General features: G+C 49.1%; 1 protein-coding gene across 8 annotated transcripts in view; it reads left to right on the plus strand.

Annotated features, from left to right (window-relative positions):
• The first annotated feature begins 312 nt into the window (after nucleotides 1-312).
• FGFR1 (fibroblast growth factor receptor 1) overlaps nucleotides 313-23,660 on the plus strand; it is a 52,664-nt gene continuing 29,316 nt past the window's right edge. For 2 of the 8 annotated variants that reach the window (XM_045460292.1, XM_045460300.1), the window contains exons 1-2: nucleotides 313-634; nucleotides 9,138-9,313. In XM_045460292.1, coding sequence (XP_045316248.1) covers nucleotides 9,226-9,313 — 88 coding nt within the window. In that variant the 5' untranslated portion in view covers nucleotides 313-634; nucleotides 9,138-9,225. Of the gene's footprint in view, nucleotides 635-913; nucleotides 950-1,386; nucleotides 1,408-9,137; nucleotides 9,314-23,660 lie in introns of those variants that run through there. The other 6 variants (XM_045460271.1, XM_045460282.1, XM_045460308.1 and 3 more) reach the window with 4 other exon arrangements.

Raw genomic sequence — 23,660 nt, forward strand, 5'->3', positions numbered from 1 at the left:
CTGCGGGTACTGCTGCGGCGGCCTGGGCAGCGGACGGCGGCGAGCGGGAGCCCGGACTCTGGTCCAGCCGCAGCGCGCGGAGGAGCCCAGGCTGTGCCCGGAGCTGGGCGGCAACGTCCCGACTGGACCGAGACTCTGCTTAGCGCATTGCGGCGACCTCGCCTTCTCCGGGCGCGAGCGCGCGCCGCAGCTGGAAAAGCAGCGGAGACCGAGGACTTTTCGCCGGTCCGAGGGGCGCCCCGCAGCGCGCACCGTCCTAGTGCTGCAGTCGGGCACGCCGCGGCGCCGGGAACCCCTCAGGGCGATGAAGCCGGGTCTGCGAGAAGCTTGAGGCGCCGCCGCCCGGTTCCGGAGAGGGGGGCCACAGGGTCTGGAGACCCCGGGCGGCGGACGGGAGCCCTCCCCCCGCCCCGCCTCCGGGGCACCAGCTCCGGCTCCATTGTTCCCGCCCGGGCTGGAGGCGCAGAGCACCGAGCGCCACCGGGAGTCGAGCGCCGGCCGCGGGGCTCTCGCGGCCCCGCCAGGACCCGAGCGGAGCCCGGGGGCGGCGGGCCGGAGCCCGGGACGCGGGCGCCCGCCCGCCCGCACAAGCCACGGCGGACTCTTCAGAGGCGGAACCGCAGCGCCGAGTGAGGTAAGAGCCGCGGCGCCCGCAGATCCGGGGCGGGCTTGGCGTCCCGAGCGGCCCCCGGCGCTGGAGCCTCCTGGCTGCGCGCTTCCCCCGCCGCAGCCCAGTTGGGTCCGGCGCCTCCCTCCACTGGTTACGCGCCCCCCTCCACCTCCTGACTCCCTTCCCAGCGCTCTGCGCCCCCCTTTTGTCTCCCCTCCCAGCTCCCCGCTCGCGTCGCCTTCTGCGCCCCCTCCCCGCGCTGGTCCCGCCGCTCCTCCTGCCGCCCAACTTTTCCGCCAACTCGCGCTGGGGAGCTGGCGAGGCGGCGGCGGCTCCGCGGTGAGACCTGGGAGGGACAGGGCCGGGGCGAAGGCGGCGGCGGCGGCTCTCGGTTTCCTCGGACTGGAGAGGGAGGGCGGGAGTGGGCAGCGAGGTGGGGTGTTCGTGTGTGTGTGTGTGTGTGTGTGTGTGTGTGTGTGTGTGTGTTGCATTCCAGCCCATCTCTTTTTAGTCCACCAGTGGGGACTCACCCCAATTCAGCAGGTAGCTTTGGGTGGAACGGTAAAAACCCGAGGTATTTCTGAGTCCTTTCCCACCCCGGGGAAGTCTGGGGTCGGAGTTGCGGGTGGGTGGATGGGGATATGAAGAAGGAAGGAAGTGGAGGGGTAGGTTAGCCTCTCCTCGAATAGGTTTTAAGGAGGTGTCGTCACCAAATGGCTGAATCGGCTGTAGCGGAGAGCGAGAAAGGAATTCCCTTTTCCAGAGGGGGTTCTTCTACTTAGTCGATCTCCGAAAAGGTCGGAAGTTTGGGGAAGGGAGGGCGCCCAGCGGGTGATGTTAAGCCCCATTATGGGGTCGGGGGGGGAGGGGAACGTTCAGTTCCAATCTGGTTCTAGGAGGTGGGGGAAGGGATGAGGGTTTTGCCCGGTGCGGTTCACTCGGCAGCGCTGCTTGTTGCTTCTCTGGCTCAGACTCTCTGCCCGCCCTGCTCCCGCCTCCCGTTATGTTTGGGGTTGGGAAAAGAGGAACCCTCGTTTGCAGAGGAATTTATTGGCATTGTAGACGGAGTTCATTTAACACATATCCTATGAAGGCAGCCAGACACCTTCGCGCGGGGGTGGAGGGGGTGGTGGTGGTTGAAGCTTGCTTCTTTCTGGGCCCAGAAGCTATTGGTCCACCAAAAAAATTTCTGCGGTGTCTTTTTCCCCCAACACTTTTTTCCCCCATTTTCCAGATGTAGCAGCTGCATCTGGTTCCGTTTCGCCCCACACCGCAGCCACATTAACATCCCTCTCCCTCCCTTCCCCCTCACCCAAATTAAAACTGCTGTTCTTCAACTTGTCCTTACCACCTCCCTCTTTAAAATTTGAGACTTGGAGAGGAGAAGAGAGAGTTACTCTGGATCCCAAGTTATTTCGAATCTGATGGTGGAGATGCTGTCTAGATTGTGCCGGAAAAAGGCGTCGTGGGAGATGGGGCCACGATTTTAGGGGCGGTGGCACTTGGGAACGGTTCTGCTGGAGGTGGCCTCTTTGGCCATGGGTTTGACCCAGAACTGGCCCTGACGGAAGTTTCTGGAACCATAGCATTCCTTTTTCCGTCCTTTCAGTTAGAGCTGGAGCAGCCAGGGTTTCTGACCCTGTCCGTAGCTCGCCGTCGGTGTCTGACCGCCCCGTGGTGGCATCACTCGTTCCTTTTCCACCCTCCCTGGAGCGAGCCCGGGGCGCAGCTGCGGGGGGCATGGGAGGGGGGCGGCCGCTGTTGCTGCTGGGGGCTCTCCTTGGGCGTTTTAAAGTCGATATGTGGGCTGGAAACTGAAGTGAGACATTTTACCTCTTAAGGGCTACAGGGTTGAAAGCGCGGCGTTGGATTGTTGAGGATGTGTGTGTGTGTTGTTTTTGTTTTTGTTTTTGTTTTGTAATAGCCTTTGAGGTAGGAAAGCACCTTATGGTCCAAAGTTGCGGGAGGGTGGGGAGAGTTGGTCGCTCTCACCCTCTCTTTTCCAGTCTCTTTCAAATTGAAAACACTTCTCTGGTTTCCTCCTTTGGGCGGTAGTTTGGAGGCTGTAATGAAATCGCACTTTCTCTAGACATGGTAATTAAGGTGACTGTTTCCTCCGCAGATGTGCCCTGCCCTTTGCACCTCCGGACCAGCGCTTTTTTTGGAATAGCGTCTAAACTGTAGAACCTTAGCCTTGAGACTGTTTAGCAGAAAGTGGCCATTTTCCCCCTGGGCCCAGCCTCCTGGTTTCCTCTCTGAGGCTTTAAAAGCTAAGTAGCAGGGCCCCGTGGGACGTGTCTCGGTCTAGCTAATTACCCCCAAGCCTGGGTCATCTCCTTTCCTTCCAGTGACCAAGGGAGAGCCATTGCCAACTGTCTGTCCTGATGGCCTGCCCCTCTAATGACTTGTTTATGTATTCCACCCCACCCCAGTTGGGAGAAGCTCCAGGGCTGCCGCTGACCCCTGGAGGAGCACAGGGTGTTTGGGGTCAGGAGGTTGCTGGGGCCTGGCTCTAGCAGGGTTGGTTACATACTGCATCAGTGACAAGCTCCTTGAAATATCTGTTGCATTCACTGTTAGTCATAGCCAAGTGTCAGCTCTTTAATGAGGGCCATCCGGATGGAGAGCCGCTTGGACATGTGTGCTTTCACTGCCTGCGTTTACCGTGCCTGTACAAATGCCCATTTTGTAGACGTATGGGATTTGGGCCAGAGGGGGCACCACTTACTTTTGTTCCAAAGTAGACAGCCTTGGGTACTTCTTTTCCTTGGTCAAAATTCCTTGAACTTAGAAAGTTCCAGTAGAAGAGCAAGTGAAGCAAAAGCACAGGAAGAAATAGAGTAGGAACATTGCAGATGCTGTTCCTCGTGTCTTGAGGGAGATTAGAGTACATCAAGGTATACCTAAGCCTGAGCTAGCTTGGACTCCAGAGGGCAGGAAGAGCACACTGAGCATTGAGTAGGCAGATTCCAGCCATGGAGACCCAAGGAAAATCTGCGGGTTTTTGCTTTTAGTTGTATGCTTTGTGTTTGGGGCATTGACCTGAAAAAAAGACTCCTAAAGCAGGGGATTTGCTCCCATGAGCCAGCTTCTCTGAACACACTCTACTTGCCTCCATTTTTAAATCTCTTTCATCAAGATGGCTGTTAGGGAAGAGCTTCCTGAGAAAGTTTGAGCCTGCTAGAGTCAACGAAGGTAGATAGAATTGATTCAAATGTCTTGTTCTGAAAAAGCCTCATCCCTTGAGATGAGTTTAATTTCCTCTTGGGAAATTTGCCTTGCATTTGTCTTCCCAAGAGCTTTGTCAAAGGTCTGGATGCACCAGGGACTGGTGGGAGTCCAGATGTAGAGCTTTAGAGAAGATTCTGGTGTTTCCAGAGAGGATTAAATTCCAGACTTGGGCCAGCATATGTGCTTTTTTCCCTCAGCTTGCATTTACCTTAAACAGAAATTCTCCGTCACTACCACTTCTTGCAATTAAAGAAGTTATTTGGTCTTCCCTATGCGCCCCCCCCCCCCAGGTAAATATATGTCACTTGGGTGAACAACTCCAAGAATATGGTGAATATGGTGGTGTTCCACCAGTCCATTTTGTCTTCAAAAGCAAGGTTTCCCAGGTTATGGTGGAGCAATTAGTATTTCACTTATTATTATTAATTTTTGGTATACCTCCCTCCCAAGGACATTGGACACTTTTTTTTTTTTTTAATTTTTTTTTTTTCAACGTTTATTTATTTTTGGGACAGAGAGAGACAGAGCATGAACGGGGGAGGGGCAGAGAGAGAGGGAGACACAGAATCGGAAACAGGCTCCAGGCTCTGAGCCATCAGCCCAGAGCCTGACGCGGGGCTCGAACTCACGGACTGTGAGATCGTGACCTGGCTGAAGTCGGACACTTAACCGACTGCGCCACCCAGGCGCCCCTGGACACATTTTTTATAAAGACTCAACATTTATAGTGTTTCCATTGGGGCACCTGGGTGGCTCAGTCCGTTAGGCGTCTGACTTTGCCTCAGGTCAGGATCTCATGGTTCCCGAGTTTGAGCCCCGCATTGGGCTCTATGCTCTCAGCGTGGAGCCTGCTTTGGATCCTGTGTTCTCTCTCTCTGCCCCTGCCCTGCTGTGCTCTCTTGCTCAAAAAATAAATAAATAAATAAAATATTGTTTAAAAAAACAGTGTCTCCCTTGGACCAACAAAAATTTTACAAGCTGAGCTGCATAACTTTTTTCAGGTGTCTATTAATTATTTGCCCTGGTACTCTCAACAGTGAGTAGAGAATACTCACTTTGGGGGAGTGCGACCATTTCTGTTAAGAAGTCAGTCTTCTTCCCATCTAAAGGGATGAAGGTTTTGATGTTACTTCCTCAATTCTGAGGAATCAAAATGTTTAGAAAATGTCTCATTTGGTGTTTTTTGAGATAGAGTTTGGCTGGCTAAGAAGGAGTACTTGACTATTGCTTTTATGTGGCATTGGCAACCTCTTTTCCTCAAGAGTATCTGGGGATGCCTGGGTGGCTCAGTGGGTTAAGCGTAGGACCCTTTTCGGCTCAGGTCATGATCTCACGTTTTGTGAGTTCGAGCCTCGAGTCAGGCTCTGCACCAGCAATATGAAACCTGCTTGAGATACTCTCTTCCTCTCTCTCTGCCCCTCCCCTGCTCTCTCTCAAAATACGTAAACTAAAAAAAAAAAAAAAAAAAAAAGATGATCTGTATCAGTTTCTTTTCAATCAGCCTTTCCTTCATTCACTTACTCATCCAATTAACAAATGTGTCAGCATCTGCTATGCAGATCGTGGGTGCTAAGGGTATTAAGCGAAAGTTAGTCAGGCACAGACCCTGCTTCTTAAAGAGCTTTCGATCCCATGATACTTTGGAAATTCAGAGGAATGAGAGCCTCAGCTAAAAGGCTCAAGAAAGACTTGTGGAAGAGGTAGGGGGCTTTTTTTTGTTTGTTTTTTGTTTTGTTTTTGAGGTGGGATTCAGAGAATAAGAAAGCTTGGCCCATTAAAGATGGGGGAAGGGCAAAGAAGAGGGCAGAGCACGAAGATCGCCTAGGATCATGCTGTCCCATAGAAATAGAGCACGATGGGTGGCTCAGTCCATTAAGCGTCCGACTTCAGCTCAAGTCATGATCTCATGGTTTGTGGGTTTGAGCCCTGCATCGGGCTCTGTGGTGACAGCTCAGAGCCTGGATCCTGCTTTGGATTTTCTGTCTCGCTCTCTCTCTGCCCCTCCCCAGCTCACACTCTGTCTCTCTCAAAAATGAGCATTAAAAAAAAAGAAATAGAACACGAGCCACATGTAATCTTAGATTTTTCTAGTAGCCATGTTTGAAATTCAGAAAAAAGAAACAGGTGGAATTCACTTTCATTAATTCATTGGTTGAGATTTTAATAATCTATTTAACTTAGCCTCAATAAATCCAAAATACTATCATTTGAACATGTAACCAATGTAAAAAATTATTGATGAGATACTTTACCTTCCTTTTTTTCACACCCAAGGTTTGAAGTCTGATGTGTATGTTTCATTTCTAACACATCCTAATTCACATTAGCCACATTCCAAGCAAGTCCTTGGCAGCTACAAGTGGCTAGTGGCCATTGCATGGGATACCTAGGTCTAGAGGATAGGGTTTGAAGATAGATAGTGAGAAATACCTTTGTAAAGATAGGAAGTTTGTGTCTTCTGCCACCAGTTACCAACGTCTCCTGAGAGTGCTGGCCAGGAATGACTCAAAGCACAGTGTCTATGATTCCTTACATGGATTTGTACTTAGGAGAGGGCAGGTTCTTTCACCCATGCTGCCCATATGATCTCTTAACCACCTGTGATGGAGGCTGGGCAAATACCTCCTCCAACAAGTGGGGAAATGCAGAGGTTGTGTCCCCCCCTCCAGTCCCCAGTTGAGGACGACCTCCATGCCCAGGTGGGGTTGGTGGGGGGGGGGGGGGGGGGAGGTTGGCGGGGTCCCCGGAGACCTGACTGGTTTGAGAGAGACTGAGGGTAGAGCCAGCTGCAAGGTCTCTGAGGAAGCTTCTGAGTACACCTGCAAGGCTGCAGGTCACATCTGTCCAGCAGTGAAGGAGGGAGACTGTCCCTAGGGGATTTTAAGAATTCATTAATTAGTAGAAGGAGAGGGGGGTGTGGTAAAGGAAGAGGTGACAGTTCTAGGGTCCCAGACAGTATGTGGATTGGTGGTTTGGGTCACCATGTTTTCTGTAGGTTTGTGGAATGGGGATCCTTCTCATTCCAGGGGTTGGTGCTGGGAGGCTGGGTTTTCTTGACGTCCTTTGTTTCACAGATGTGGGACTTGAGGCCCAGAGAGAAGCACCTTTTTGGGGTTGAGCTGGAGAGAAGCAGCTAGAAGAGTTTTACATGCACTGATAGCAGAGCTGAGCATGGCCAGCCACACCTGTGAGGGAGCCGGAGAGGCTTTTTGGGGGACAGAGTGGCTGAGTGGTGGTGGAAGCCGCCTGTCTGCTGCATTGAAAACAAGCTTAATCGCCTCAGCATGGTACCACCCTTTCCACTGGATACTGAAAATTCATTCATTACTCTGGCAGTTCCTGTGATGCTTAGGTTCTTAGCCAGGGGTACCTTTCTGGATGACAAGCCTGTATCTTTTGTTTGGTGTATCTTTGGGGGCATAATGAGATGTGGGATGTGGCTTACAGACGCCCTGTTGTAGCAAGCATCGCTTATGTCCCAGGCCAGGGACCGTGCCCCATCCTCGGCCCTTAGACGGTCCTAGACAGATCTGTGATCTGTTTCCAAGGGTCTTCTCTCAGGCGAAGGAACTGAGGCACTCCCATCTCCAGAGCTACCTTGGGTCTGTCCATGTCTGCTCGGTTTCTTTATGACACAGAGATGCTCTTTGGAGAAAATGGGCTTGCGCCAGATAGAGCCTGATTTGCTTACCCCTACTTGCCCCCTGGGCCCTGTCCTTTAGCATTAAAAACGAGTGATGAGTGTTCCGAGTGATGAGTGTGATGAGTGTCCCGGTGCTTTTGCCTACCAGCTGCATAGCCAGAAGCAAAGTACTCGACCTCTTGGAGTCTCAGTTTCCCCATCCCTTAAAGGGGAATAGTAATTCCTACCCCCAAAAGTGTATAGTGAGGAAGAGAAGATGTTTTATAAGTATAAATTTTACCTAGTACATGCTTCATGCATGGTAGGTGTTCAGTAAATATCCTGTTCTGTCTCTTCAAGTCCCTTTCCTAAATTTAGAACATTGAAAGAGAAATGTTTATTTATTTAACGATTTGAAGTTATCAAATTTTAGTAAAGCCCTGGAAGGAAGCTAGTGGTAGTACATGCCTCCTCCCACTAGCCAGCGCCTGTGAACGAAGCCAAGGATCTGGGGGGTTTTCTGCCAACCGGGACTGACTCACTCATGGGTACTGACTCACTCATGAGGGGCCCTGTCTGCTCCAAGGAGGCAGGGCTGAAGCACCACATTAGGGCATGTTCCGGAGAAGTGGATTCTCCAAATAACTTGGATGGTTCCTTGGAGCATTTAGGACAGAAGCAACCTATAATATGGAGACGTCACTCCTACCCCAGTCCAAACAGGGCCCAGAAAGTCTTAGCACTTGGTAAATGCTTAGCAGCAGCAACGATCCTATCCTTAAGACCCTCAGTGGGTATTTAAAATTTTACCATTCCAAACCTGAGGAGGGTAAGGGGCTACAGTCCGTGCTTTTTGGAATGGGTCCCGGCAAGGACCTTCGTATTCTTCAGCGTAACCATTTTTGTCCCTACTTGTGGATTCATTTCTGCTAGACATCTTGTAGCGTCGGGGAGGGGCATTGCATCCACCTCGTGGTTCTGTGCTTTGAGGTCCTTTATGAGTTGGTGAGAGTTGTGTTCTGTCCATACGGGAACTTCATAGAACCAGAGATCCCTGCGATGTGTGTGGTGTTAGAGACCAAAAGAAAGAACCCAGGAGATCACTCACTGCAGCTTTCTGGTTGCACAGGTCCAGAGAAGGTCAGCGTTGTACTGGTTTCCCAGTCCTTGGTTTGTTCCAGAATTCTTCATCTTCTCTACCCCTCACCAAAGGGCTGGTTTGCCCTGGAGGAAGTGCAGTGTGTACTGGGAGGGGCACCAGCACGTGGGGGCCTCCCGCAGCCCCACCACACTCTGCGGAGCCCTTGCCTGTGAAGGGGCGGAACTCTTGGGGATTTTCACCAGGCTCTTTGCTTTCCCAGCACAAATCATCTTGGGGCTTTTGCCTTGGAGGACTTCACGACAATTTTCCCAACAAGGCTTGCCATGTAGCCCACACTCAGGAAGTAGTCGGAGAGCTGAATTAAAGCACTGTTTTGTCTAATTAAGGCCTATAACCTCAAATTCAGTATTGGGGCAGGACCACAGTTCCCTTCTTTGTGCCTTAAGAGTAAGTTTTTGCTTTAAGCACCCTTCTGGACAGGGTGACTGTGCGACACACTTTAACTCCTTTTTCTCCTTATCTCCCCCCTCCCACGCAGACTCTCCTAACTTTTTGGTTTGTTCTTTCCTTAGAGTCAGCTTGAAAAGGAGGATCAAGCTCAAGACGGAGTCTCCATGGAGGTGTGGAGCCTGGTCACCAACCTCTAACTGCAGAACTGGGATGTGGAGCTGGAAGTACCTCCTCTTGGCTGTGCTGGTCACAGCCACACTCTGCACTGCCAGGCCAGCCCCGACCTTGCCCGAACAAGGTAAGGCACGGGCTGAGGGGTCAGCCTGGACTCCTGGGCCTCGGTGACCTGGCAGGCTAGGACAAAGGTGATGTTGTGGTTGACCGGGAAGGCAAGGCTCCACCCCGGATGGAGCAAAGGGCTCCTTTTTGTAGGAGAGGCTTCCAAAATACTTGGGCTGGTTTGCACCTGGCTATAAACACACCCAGCTTCAGCAGAGGCTGGGGTCATAAAGGCTAGTGACGTCCATTTGCCAGAGGTGACCTGCTTAGGGCGGAAATATATGCTTTTCTCTTCCTGAAAAAGAACTTCTGATTGGGATCTAAGAGCTGACTCCCCAACCTAGATGACATATAAAATGGGGCACAAGTGACCTATGAATTTGTTTAGCACTTGGATGTTGAGGGGTGTGGGAGCTTGATAAAGACCTCTGGCTTCTAGAAAATTGTTCCAAAGACAATTGTTCCATCTTCTTTGAGGGCTGGCAGTCATGGCCACGTGCCTGCCATTTTGCCGTCCTTGGCCATGTCTGACAGGCTGTGGTTGGAAGCCTGCCGAGCGGTTTGCTTTGGATACGCACCACTGGAGGGATTTCAGAGAGACGGAAAGCCAGGGAGCATTATGGTGCATGGATGCTCCTGGAGATCTATAGCTTCTTACAAAGTCAGACATTATTAGTAACAAGAAGGACTTGCTCATGGGATTTACTGGAATTGTGAAAGTACTTCATGGAGGTTACAGGTATATAACACACCTAGTGGCTTTCAGGGGCCTGTGAGAACCCACTGTGAGAACTTACTGCTGCCAAAGGGTAGTGTGGCTTGTGACTCGGTGGCTCATCACACAACTACGAAGGTTGGCAGGCAGTGGGCAAGAGGCTCAGGTGTGCACGTGAGGTAGTGGCTGAGTTTAAAGAACCATCAGTCTCAACTGTCAGGACCCGTTTGAGTGATAAATCATGAGTGAAAATATTTGTCTACTCTCATGGTGATGGGGAAGATCACATGAGACTTTCTGGAAGGTGTGCTTGGGTGGACCACACAGACTAATGTTGCATTCGGAGACAGAGCTGAACGTAAGACTTGAGCTAGAACATGCCAGAGACCCAAAGTGGGAGAGATCATCTCTGCCCACAGGGAGTTTATTATCAGGGAGATAAGTACAGAGGTAGCTAAATACAAGGTAGACTGTGTTTTAACCACACAGTGGAGTCATAACAATGCAGTGGGAATGCAGAGGAAGAGGAGAGCAGAGAGCATTTGAGATGCGTCTAGAGGGATGGGTGAGGGTTTGTTGGATGACAGCCAAGGGGGTTGGTTTGGAGGGGAATGGAGGGCATTCCAGGTAGACTAGCATGAATGAGGGTGCTGAGGCAAGATGTATAAGGTGTATACAGAATGACTTGCCTGGTGAGTAGGTAGTTGTGGGGAGTAATACCTGGAAGAATTGAATTGCGTTAGCATATGGAAGGCCTTAACACCCTGCTAAGGATGCTATGCTTAACCGAGTAGATACTGGGAATAAATGGGTAGATACTAGGAATCTCAAAAAGTTCTGAGCAGGTAGTGATGTGGATCCAGCTTTCAGAAAATTAACTTGGCAGTTGAATTTGGATAGATGGGAAGAAGAAGTCTGTGTTTGAGTCCTGCTCTGCCATTTAATATCTGCATTACTTGTTTTGACAAATTACTCAAGCACACGAAGACTTAGTTTGCCCATCTTTTTTTTCTTTTTAATGTTTTAATGTTTATTTTTGAGAGAGAGAGAGAGAGAGAGACAGAGTGTGAGGGGGGGAGGGCAGAGAGAGAGGGAGACACAGAATCCGAAACAGACTCCACACTCTGAGCTGTCAGCACAGAGCCCCTTGTGGGGCTCGAACTCACAAATGGTGAGATCAGACCTGAGCCGAAGTTGGACACTTAACCGACTATGCCACCCAGACGCCTCTTAGTTTGCCCATCTTTAAAATGGGGACAGTAATAAAGCATTAAATGAGGTACCCAGATAAGACACCTACAGGTAAAGTTTTGGTAGTTATTACTGCTGTTACCACAGTTGCCAGACAGACGAGTTAGCTGTTTGTTTGGCTGTTTGTTTTGAATGTCTAGCTAGAGGAAGGAACCAGAGTGGGGGGCGTGAGTTGTAAAGGAAGGGAAAACCAGCAGACACTATAGAAATAGAATCTGTGGGTTTCAGTAGGTTGGCTGTCAACAATGGGTGATTCGAGACAGAGACAGAATGAAAGTAAAAGGAGTGAGTTAGGGCAGAAGGTTTATGAGGAGCAGAGGTTTGGATCAGCCACAGTGTAGACGGTAATAAGGGAGTCCAAAAAGCAAGGAGGGCTTGGATGAGGTTTGAGAATATGAATTTATGTTGGGCCCGAAAGTGCTTTTTTTTCTTTTCTTCAACTTTCTCTATCAAAGGAGTTTGATTCCTTGAGAAATGGAGAATGGAGTAAGTGAATGGTATGGGTCTCAGGCCCAAGGAATTGTGGGGTGGGGTGGGTGTGGAGAGGTTCACTGAATCCACTGGCTGTGGATCCTGAGAAAGGAAGCCCAGGCGGTGATAGAGGGTGGAGCCAGGGGGCTGAAGGTCTTGAGGAGGAGGAAACACAGGCCAGGAACAGAAGGGAGGGAATAGGGAAGGTGGAGGGGGCTATTAGGAGGGCTCTGCAGCAGTGAAGTCAGACCGCCATTTAAAAAAAAAAATCAACCGAGGCATAATTTACATTTTGAAAAATAACATCCATTTTTTTAATATAATTTATTTTGAGAGAGAGCACAAGCGGGAGTGGGCGCAGAGAGAGAGGAGAGAGAGAATCCCAAGCAGGCTCTGCACTGTCAGTGCATAGCCCCACTCAGGTCTCAAATCCACAAACCATAAGATCATGACCTGAGCCTAAATCAAGAGTCAGATGCTTACCCGACTGAGCCACCCAGGTGCCCCAATACACCAATTTTTAAGGGTATAGTGTGTTTTGATAAATATAATGTCCCATGTGACTACCACCCCAGTCAAGGTAGGGAACATTTTCATCACCTCCAAAACTTGCCTCTGGCCCCTTTGCATTCAGTCATCTATGCAGCATTGACCCCAGCAACTGCAGGTCTACTTTCTGTCACTATAGACTAGCTTTGCCTCTTCTAGAATTTCACATAATGGCATTATGTGGTGACTGTGTAGCCATTCCCCGGTTTATGTCCACTTGGGTTAACAGGTTTGGTTATTATTAATAAAGCTCCTGTGAACATCTGTGTGTAAGTCTCGTGTGGACATAAGGTTTGCTCAATTGCCTTGGTTTTGATTTTGGCACCACTTCTTACTGTTGACTCTTGGGAAAGTTCCTGTGTGTGGAACTTCTATAAAATATAATGATAATGAACATCTGCTCCCAAGATCCGATAAGAATGTGTGCAGAGCTCTCAGCACAGTGCCTGGCACATGGTCAGTGGGTAATAAATGACAGTTGTGAGTGCTTTTTCCTGGGACCCCACAGAAGACAGCACGTGGTGAGGGGCTTGTTCCCTGGGTGGTGTGGAATGCCTTAGGACACAGATGTGGAAGTCCACTGGACTCCGGGGACGAGTCCCAGATCGCTGTTTGGTTAAGTCCCCCTGTGGGTGCAGTGTGGCTCTTTCACAGAGCTTTACCCCTCCTGAGCTTTGTGATAGCAAAGTACGTGCCCCCCACAGTCTTCAGAGAATTGCTGGGAGGTCATTAGGGAAAATCTGTCCCTGCGCTTTGTAAACCATAAGGTACCCCACAAAGGTAAAGTATCACTGTATGGTCTTGGCCCTGCTGATTATTAAATAATAATGCTGCTATTGTCCTCAGAAAAGACTATAATCTGTGTATAAAGGGTTTGTGCAAAAGTTTAAACCCCAAACTCTGCTCCCACAGAGAGCTTTTCCCCTTCAGAAGGGCCTTCTGTGTGTGTGTGTGTGTGTGTGTGTGTGTGTGTGTGTGTGTGTGTTGGGAGCCCCTCCCCCAGTCTGCAAATGCTCCTGAGGGAGTGGGGAGGGCCTGGAGTTTCTGGCTGTCCTTGGAAAGTTGATTTAATAAGGGTTCCAGGAAAACCAGCCTCCCTTGGTCCCTCCCTCTCCTTTCCTTTCTCTAGTTTGGGATCGTAAAGAGGCTAAGCTTGTTTCAGAGCAGGTCTTGAGGAAGGAGGGAGAGGGAGTTGTGTGGAAAGACTAAACCTGGGTCATGGGTGGAGGTGCAGAAATGCGCCTTTAAAAAGAGAAATACTGACTTGAAAGACATTTTGAGCTTGAAGAGGGTTGTGTCTGTGTATTTTTCTCTCTTTTAGAATAAGACTTGGAAAAGCAGGTGGGTGAATCCAAAACTGCTTGCTTCTTGCAGTTGGGGCTGGGGGTCCTGCCCCTTTCCAGTACTAACGTGGGTTAAACACCCCAAACCCCATGGTCAAGGGGACAGTGTGAGACTTGCAGTCTCAAAATTCTTGCGTACATACTCAGAAACCTGCAACTAATAAGCGATTTAATGGGCTGGGGTTTTCCTGCTCCTCCCACCTACCCAGATTTGAAGGAGTCTGGTGGCCAGTTGAAGGGGGAGAGGTTACCCTTAATGGAAAAGCCGCACGTTTCCATTTCTGGCTGCAAGCCCCCTCGATGCCGGGCGCCACAAAGCAAGGCTTTGTCTTTGTGTTCCACAAAACCTGCGCCCGTGGCGGGGTGGCTACAAGCAGTACCAGAGACATTGCCCCAGCTTCAGGTGGGAGGGCCCCGGCCACCCCAGGCAACCCACCAGGGGGTCCCACAGCTGTCTTTGGCCTTAAGGAGTATGCATTTCAGCCTGGCTGCAGGGGGAGCCGCAAATAGGTACCAGAGGGTATCCCACTGCCTGCCTTAGACAGGCTGCAGCTGATTGGTATGGCCGGGGCACCAGTGTCCCGTGGCTGCACTGGGGCACACATCCAGGAGCGTCCCTCTGCCCCATCTGCCCCCCAACATCATTTCTTCCTGTCTGCTTTGAATGCACACTGGATGTTCAGGAGGAGTTTCTCCTCCCGCAGCCAGAAGGCGAGTGGAATCACATGGAGCAGAAGGTGACGTTGGGTGACCCACTTGAGAACAAGGGTGCAGGATTTAGGTCGGTAGAAATCTGTAGGGTGCTTACCTACCAGGTTTCCCCCGAGGATCCACTCTGTCCCACATCCTTTTCCCCAGAGTGGAGGCCCGAGTGTTTTTGAAAGGGCGTGTTTGCAAGTGTTCCCAGAGCTGAGCTGGACAGGGTGGGGGTAGGGAGACCCAGTGCTCAGCCTGTGAGAGAATGTGAAGGAGGAGCACTCACGTGTCCTGCTTGACCACGCTGGGCAAGTGCAGCAAAGCCACTCCAGGGCTGTGTTCTTGGCTCTGGCTTCTGCATTGCTACACTATTAGCTTCACTGATTTTCCACTCTGGCTTTGCCAGCCAGCTCCCCGAAGTCAGGGAGGAGGAATTTCTCAGGGAAGAACAAATGGCTGTCCAGAGCCCTTGCTGCGGGTGGGGGAGGGGAGGGAGCCCAAACAAAGAATCAGGCTGGGATTTTGTCACCTGGTTTCTGTGACTACCTAGTCTGGGGTGGGCGGGAATTGAAGAGAGAGCGCCAAGGATTCCTTTGGACGCCGTGGCCCCAGCATGGAGGTAGGTCAGCAGGGCTCAGCCAGGGTGCTTGCTCCTGGTCAGGCAGAAGCAGTGAATGATGGCTTGTGTCTGGGGCGGTGATGGATGGCCTTGGGAGAAGTGAGTTCTGGGGAGTCATTATCCGGGAGGGCCATGTCCGGGGTCAGAGAGCCTGACCAGCAGCTGCGCCCTGTTTTCACAGCGCCTGGTTCCTCTGAGGCCACTGGGAGCTCCAGCTAACCCTGTAGACACCACCTTTGCCTCTTCCTTCCTTCCCCGAAGCCTGGAAACGAGACAAGTGTCTCCCTGCTGACCGGGGAAAGTCCAGCTGCTCTGGCGCTCCTGGTCTCCCGAGTTCAGCTGCCCAGGCCTGCCTTTCATTCTGGAAAGATGGCTCATTTACAGACTTACTGCAAACATTCTCTTCTCTCTGCCCACCCACCCTACACCCTCCCCTCTGGCCCCAAGTGATTTAGCTGAAAGTTAAGTGCTCAACGGGGCTCTTAAGGGCCTGGAGTAAATCCCAAACTGTTTCCTCCCAGAGAGAGGCCTTCTGGAGCCCGGCTGCTCCTGACTGTGGAGGTTTGCTCTGACTTCCAGCTGGTGACAGCCAAGTAGGGGAGACAGTTGCCTGAAGCCCCCATGGTGGGCTTGTTGCCGCTTTTTTTTTTTTTTTTTAATTTTTTATTATTTTTGTGAGAGAGAGTGCGAGCAGAGGAAGGGGAGAAGGAGACACAGAGTCTGAAGCAGGCTCCAGGCTCTGAGCTGTCAGCACAGAGCCCGACGTGGGGTTCAAACCTACATACCTTGGGTCATGACCTGAGCCGAAGTTGGAAGTTTAACGGACTGAGCCACCCAGGTGCTCCTGGGCTTGTTGCCTCTTAATGGTAGCTCCTGTCTCAGAGTTCCTCTTTCCTGGTTGTCAGTTCACTTGGACTCTCATCTTTCCCCTTGCCAGATGAGGTGCCCACTGCCTTCATTTAAAGACTTTGCCCCTTGCAAACTGGGCAGCGCTGGGGTGAGGCATCTGTCCGGTTAGTCCCAAGCACTGAGAAAGATGGGCTCTGGCAGAGCTTGAAACTCAATCCTTCTTCCTTATCCCACACACTATGGCGTGGCTAAGCCTCCTGGGATGGGTTGTGTAAAAGGAGGTGAATGGTGGGGCAGCCGGCACCGCCATTTGAGCGAATGCGGCTGTGTTTCCCTGGCCCCGCACGTGCAGGCGCTTGGAGCCTCAAGTGGGTGAGAGGGTCAGGGAGTTCGGTGAAGACAGGCCTCAGTGGTTACGAGCTTGGGGCAGGGAGAGAGGTTAAAATCCACCAACACTGAACTTTCAAATTTGAGTTTAGTGTTTAGCCCTTCCTAAATTTTTCTCTAGGATTGAAAACTAGCCTCTGGCTGATGGTCCCTTCATTCTGTCAGTCATTCATTCATTAACAGATTTCTCCCTCCCTCCTTTCCTTCCTTTTTTTTTCTTCTTTCTCCTCCCTCCCTCCCTCCCTTTCTTCCTCCCTTCCTCCCTTCCTCCCTTCCTCCTTTCCTCCCAGCCAGCCAAAACAAGACTTCCTTTTCCTTCTTTTATACAATGTATTTATTCATACATAACCGTAGTTTATCCTGATCCTTCAGTAGGAAATGTTCGCCCCTATCTTTTTCTCCTTTCACTTTTTGTAATTCCTACTCTTAGCTGAGGGTTTAGCTTGGATTTAGCTTGGGTTTAGCCTAAGGCATAGCTTGAGGGCCACCTACCCCTTGAAGCCTTCCTCTAGTCTCCAAATTAAGCACTTCTTTTAATCCCTCTTTCTGTTTAACTTTCAAGCTGGCACTTTGCCTTAATGTTATATGGAGCTTTTTTTAAGTTTATTTTTATTTATTTTGAGAGAGAGAGAAAGAGCAAGTGGGGGAGGGCAAGAGAGAGAGAGAGGGAGGGAGACAGAATCCCAAGCAGGCTCCACACTGTCAGCCCAGAACCCGGTGTAGGGCTCAAACTCACGAAACATGAGATCGTGACCTGAGCCGAAATCAAGAGTCAGACCCTTAACTGGTTGACTGAGCCACCTAGGTGCCCTAGAGGTTTTTAACATATGGTTTGTTTCTTCCTCAGAGCAAAATTCTGAGCAGTCAGAAAGAATATTTTCATTGCTCTTTTAAAACACAGCTATGTGATATGTCATCAAGGTTTACCATAGGAAATTTAGAAAATACAGACTTGTAAAGAGAAAAAGAAAAACTATTCCCATCATCTAAAATTAGTCACTGTTAACTGTGAATCTATTTCTTTAGACTGTTTTTCTTGCATTTATACAAATGTGACTTTTCAAATATGGAATTTATATGGCATATACTGGTTTTTAACTTAAGCACATAGGTTTTTTTGTTTTTTTAAGTAAGCTCTATGCCCAGTGTGGGTCTTGAACTCGTGATCCTAAGATGGAGAGGTACATGCTGTACCAGCTGCCCCAAGCATGTAGTCTTTATTGCCAAGCAAAGAAAATTGTTTCATTGTGCTTAATAACTACATAGTATTCCATTGTGTGGATGTGCAAAATGTATTTATTTACCCAGTCCTCTACTGTTGGGCATTTAGGTTATTTTCAATAGTTTGCACTTAAGTGAACATACTTTTACAAATAAAATGTGTCCATATTTCCAAGGATACTTACATTCTAAAAGTCTTGATTACATACTGACAAATTTGCCACGGAAAGGTTAAGCCAGTAAAACTCTTCTAAAATAATAATAAATACTATTTATTGCACCTTCACAGCCTGTCCGCTTTACATTTTTACATCTTTACACTGATCCCATGGCCATAGGTTTTACTCCCATAGTCAGATGGGGAAACTGGGATCCAAGGAGTTAAGTAACTTACCTGAGGTCATAGTTGGTGAAACGTGGAACTTAGATTCACACTCAAGTAGGTCTGACTTCAGTATTTTTTTCTAGTCCCTAGAAAAAATAGTGTATTTTTTACACTATGTCCCTATATCAGGTTGGGTTTCCCCCCAAAGTTCAGACAGACAAACATTTTATTTTTTTTTTTAATGTTTATTTATTTTTGAGAGAGAGAGGGAGACCCAGAATCTGAAACAGGCTCCAGGCTCCAAGCTGTCAGCACAGAGTCAGACGCGGGGCTCAAACCCACAAACCGTGAGATCGTGACCTGAGCCGAAGTCGGACACCTCACTGACTGAGCTACCCAGGCACCCCCAACATTTGAATTTAAACATTTCAATTTGCTGGGTCAGCCTTTCTCTGTCCCACAGGAATCAGGCTCCACCTCCCTTTCTGGGTAGGTGTGCAATTGGGGTAAGGGCAGCTGAGATGCTTGCCTTGTAGCATTTCTTGTGTGACATTCTTCTCTCTGCTCAGAGGTTATGCATGGGTCATAAGTCTGTGAGCTGCCTAAAGGCAGGGGTTCCCTAGCCTAGAATATTCAATAGAACAAAAACCCCATGGAGGCTGCCTTTTCTACTGTAGCAGAGCCTTCCTACTTGGAGAAGGTCTAGGATCGGAGGTCCCCAAAGTGTCAGATGCCACACCTGAGTTTTCTTCGTAGGTCACGCTTATTCTAGAATGTGGTGGTGTTGCCCAGACATACAAATCACCTAGATTGCTAACCATTCTAAAATGGTTGTGGTCCAGCGGTGTCTGCTGGGTGGAAATAAACATGTCAGAAGGGCTCACTGAGGCTAAAGCACTGGCACTGTTTTGAGGCTACCACTATGTATATTTTTAAGACATAAGGAAATACAGGGGTGCCTCGGTGGCTCGGTCAGTTAAGTATCTGACTCTTGATTCGGGCTCAGGCCATCATCTCACGGTTCGTGAGTTCGAGCCCCACATCAGGCTCCTCACTGACAGTGCAGAGCCTGCTTGGAATTCTCTCTCCTTCTCTCTGCCCTTCCCCTTCTCATGCTCTGTCTCTCTCCCTCAAAATATATAAATAAACTTAAAAAAAAAAAAAAAAGACATGAAGAAATACAAAAACGGGGGACAGAGATCCTGAAGCTGTTGGTTGTCTTAGGGCCTACTGAGATATTCAACACATTAATGTTTTAAACAAAAATATGTATTATATTGTGGTTGGGCTAGTCACAAATAATTACAGGATTTAAAAAATCTAGGGGCGCCTGGGTGGCTCAGTCAGTTAAGCGTCTGACTTTGGCTCAGGTCATGATCTCACGGTTCATGGGTTCGAGCCCCGTGTCAGGCTCTGGCTGATGGCTCGGAGCCTGGAGCCTGCTTTGGATTCTGTGTCTCCCTCTCTCTCTGCCCTTCCCCTGCTCATGCTCTGTCTCTGTCTCAAAAATAAATAAATGTTAAAAAATAATTTTTAAAAAATCTATATTAATTTGTGGTATACTGTCTGAAGTGTGCCCCAGGAATAGGACATAGATGTATTAAAAGTTGTTTGACAAATATCTTCTTCCATTTCTGTTGGTAACTATCTGTGTAACCTGGGGAGAAAACACCAAAAGTCCCCCATTCAAGAGAGGCCAGAACAAATGCCTTCCCCTCCCCTAGCTTCACCATGGATCAGGCCCAGTCCTGGCCAGTGTTATCTTTTCTTTTTTTTTTTTTTTTATGTTTATTTATGTATTTTGAGAGAGAGAGAGAGTAGGGGAGGGGCAGAGAAAGAGGAAGAAGGCGAGAGAATCCCAAGTAGGCTCTGAGCTGTCAGCATAGAGCCCTAAGGGGCTGTGAGATCATGACCTGAGCCAAAATCCAGAGTCAGATGCTTAACCAACTTAACCGACTGAGCCACCCAGGCACCCCCCTGGCCAGTGTTATTCTTACCAGACATAAGCAAATAGAGCAAATGACTCGTTAAAGAAGTGTCATCAAAAGACTGCATCAAGGGGAGCCTGGGTGGCGCAGTCGGTTAAGCGTCCGACTTCAGCCAGGTCACGATCTCGCGGTCTGTGAGTTCGAGCCCCGCGTCGGGCTCTGGGCTGATGGCTCGGAGCCTGGAGCCTGTTTCCGATTCTGTGTCTCCCTCTCTCTCTGCCCCTCCCCCGTTCATGCTCTGTCTCTCTCTGTCCCAAAAATAAATAAACGTTGAAAAAAAAAAATTAAAAAAAAAAAAAAAAAGACTGCATCAAGTAAGGACATAAAACCCAGGTTATGAGGACATCTGCAAACGTAGGAGAGGGTCCTTCCCTAAAGTGAAGGGACAAATTAACCATCATTTGTGAGCTGTGATCTGTGTGTGTACATATACATCGTGAAGGCAGAGGTTTTGTCTTTTTGTTCACTTCACCTTAGAACAAATAAATACATGCATGAACACACAGGTAAGGAACCACCCATTTTCTTTGTTTAAAAGATAACCTAAAATTTCCAGTTTTAAAAAAGGAGACAGTGCAGGGCACTTGGGTGGCTCAGTCAGTTAAGTGTCCGACTTCGGCTCAGGTCATGATCTCACAGTTTGTGGGTTCGAGCCCCGTGTCAGGCTCTGTGTTGACAGCTCGGAGCCTGGATCCTGCTTCGGATTCTGTGTCTGCCTCTCTCTCCCCCACTCACACTGGCTCTCGCTCTCTCTCTCACTCAAAAAAAATTTTTTTTTAAGTTAAAAAAAAGAGACGGTGGGAATAAAATCCTTTTTAGCGGGAAGATAAGTAAAATATTTAAGGAGTCATTTCTCCCACATCTGACACTCTTCACATCATCTCACGGAACGATTCTTGGGTGCTTGAGGCATGGCATCACCTGGTGACCAGGCTCCGTTCCCACAGCTCTTGATTCTGAAGCAGGGCCCGAGGTTTGTAGTTCTGACAAGTTCCCTGCCCATCCAGGAGAATTTGAGAATCTCTGATGTTCAGTTAATTTCTCAAAAAAGTCTATAATGTAGGTGCTGTTTCCACGTCACAGTTTAGGCAACTGACCCAGAGAGGTCAAACACACACAACTTGCCGAGATTAAACAGCCAGTAAGTGGTGGGATTGAGACTGGAGTCTGGTGGGTATCAATGCCTGCAGCCCTAACTCCTGTACTGGAAAGGATGAGAGGCAGGAACGTGGAATATCCGAGAGGCTGGAGAGAGAAAGACTAAGATAGGCGGAGAGGTAGTGGGAAAGGTGGAAGAGGGCTGAGTCAAGTTGCCTGGGGGTACTGGGGAGGCAGGGCTAGGTTGGTCTGAAAGCCTTCTGGGGAAGAAGACTCTCTCCCCTCTTTCTCTGATGCGGGGCTTTAAGTCAATTATCACCGTCTTTGGAATGCTGATCTGCTCTCCAGCCTGTTAGAAGGGCCCTTTTGCATTCAGAAATCTCTGTTCCTTTACTGTCAAACTTTAGAGTTTACTTTTGGAATTAAGGTTTATTTTCCCTAGGTTTTGGGAATTAGCTCTTGAATCTTGAAAGAGTCAGCCTTACCTAACTACTGAATGAAGTTCTTCCTGTGACATTCAAAACTTTTACCGATGTCATTTGAGCCGTCAAGACTATATTAATGTCTGAAGGGTGCTCTTGGAGGTGGCATTTATTTTATAAGGTGAGCCCTTCACTACCCTCAGCGCTTCCACTCCATTTTTGAAATTTATTTGCCTCGCTAGTTCTCATGGGGTAATATATCATGAGTCAAAAAGGACAGTGAAATAAATCCCTCTAGAATACTTGGGCTCCCAGTTTTCTGTCAGTCACAGCCTCTTAGCTATTCCGCGTCCTCCGTTCTAAGACTTCTTCTGGTGAGAACATGGGTCAGAGAGAAGCCATGAAGACAAGCATTTATTGAAGTGCTGGTGGCTGGAGATCTGGGACCAAAACAGAATCCACCCATCCACCCATCCTCCCTTCTTCCTTCAGAGTGAGCAGGGGAGAGGCCGAGAGAGAGAGCGAATCTTAAGCACACTCAGCAAGGAGCCCAGGCGGGGGCTGGATCCCACGATCCTGGGATCATGACCTGCGCTGAAATCAGAAGTCAGATGCTCAACCAGCTGAGCCGCCGAGGCACCCCCAGAATCCTAGCTTCTTAAGGCAAATTAACTTGCAGCCTCTTGCCTTCCCTCACTACCAGAGAGCACTGTGTGCTCGTGGGGGCAGAAGGGGGGGTAGCAGTGAGTGATGCTCACTTCTTAAGTCCCAGCTGAAAATTGGAAAGTTAGAACTAGAGGGCACCCGAGCTTGTCAGGTCCATCAGATTTCCCATTTCACAGATGAGGAATTTGAGGCCCAAGGGAGGAGATGACTTCCCCAGGGTCACACAGTTAGTGGTAGGGCCAGTTGAGTGATTTCCACTCAAATGTTCTTTCCACTGCACCCAGCCAGTTACACCTGTGCTTCAAGCAGGGTTTGGTGCTGAGTGGTTTTCACAAGGGTTTCAGACTAGGCTCGCATCCCTTAGGACATCTGGATGTTGACATTGCCCAGATAATGTTGACATTATCTCTCTCCCTGGATTCTGATTGTTCAAGATCCTCCCTACTGAGCAAAGGAGTCCCCAGTGTAGATATTGGTCCCTAACCTTCCTCCAACCAAGCCTTTGGTCCTCCTCCTTCCACCTGCTCGCTACCTGACAGCCATACCGTCTCAGGTAGAGAGATCCCTGAAGCATGTTCTTGTAATTTCTTAAAGAGCACTTAATGCTCAACTTTCATGGTGTGTGTGAAAGAGAAAAATGAATATGTAGTATGTCAATGTATCCCCTGAGTCCTCACTGTCCTGCAAATCTGTGAAACAGACCAGAAGTCCCAGACTTTTACATTTCGTGAGCCAGTAAAAATTCCTCCCAGTTTTTCAGAACCTACATAGGGTTAACAACTCATTTTGCTACATAAGAACATTTTTTTTTAATTTTTTTTTTAATGTTTATTTATTTTTGAGACAGAGAGAGACAGAGCATGAACGGGGGAGGGGCAGAAAGAGAGGGAGACACAGAATCGGAAGCAGGCTCAAGGCTCTGAGCCATCAGCCCAGAGCCCGACGCGGGGCTCGAACTCACAGACCGCGAGATCGTGACCTGAGCTGAAGTCGGACGTTTTACCGACTGAGCCACCCAGGCGCCCCACATAAGAACATTTTTAAAAAATTTCTTTTAACGTTTGTTTTTGACAGAGAGACAGAGTGCAAGCAGGGGAGGGGTAGAGAGAGAGGGAGACACAGAATCTGAAGCAGGCTCCAGTCTCTGAGCTGTCAGCACAGAGCTGGATGTAGGGCTCGAACCGTGAGATCATGACCTGAACCAAAGTCGGACCCTTAATGGACTGAGCCACCCAGGTGCTCCATGTAAGAACATTTTTAAAAACCAACACTGTTCACTACCATTACTTTCTTTTCTTTTTTTTTTAAACTGTGGTAAAATACACATAACATAAAATCGACCTGTTTTCACCAGTTTTGAGTATCCAGTTCTGTGGCATTAAGTTCATTCATGTTGTTGTCCCACCATCATCACCGTCATTGTCTCCAGAATGTTTGCATCTTCTCCAATTGAAGCTCTGTTCCCATTAGACTTGAACTCCCCATTCTCCCCTCTCCCAGCCCCTGGCAACCACCTTTCTACACCATTTTATTCTCTTTAAAAAAAAATTTTTTTTAACCTTTATTTATTTTTGAGAGACAGAGAGAGACCGAACATGAGCAGAAGAGGGGCAGAGAGAAATAGGGAGACACAGAATCCGAAGCAGGCTCCAGGCTCCGAGCTGTCAGCACAGAGCCCCACGTGGGGCTCGAACTCACAAACCGTGAGATCATGACCTGAGCCGAAGTCAGACACTTAACCGACTGAACCACCCAGGCACCCCCAC

This window comes from Leopardus geoffroyi, chromosome B1 (genome assembly GCF_018350155.1).
Source record: "Leopardus geoffroyi isolate Oge1 chromosome B1, O.geoffroyi_Oge1_pat1.0, whole genome shotgun sequence".
NCBI classification, from domain to species: domain Eukaryota; kingdom Metazoa; phylum Chordata; class Mammalia; order Carnivora; family Felidae; genus Leopardus; species Leopardus geoffroyi.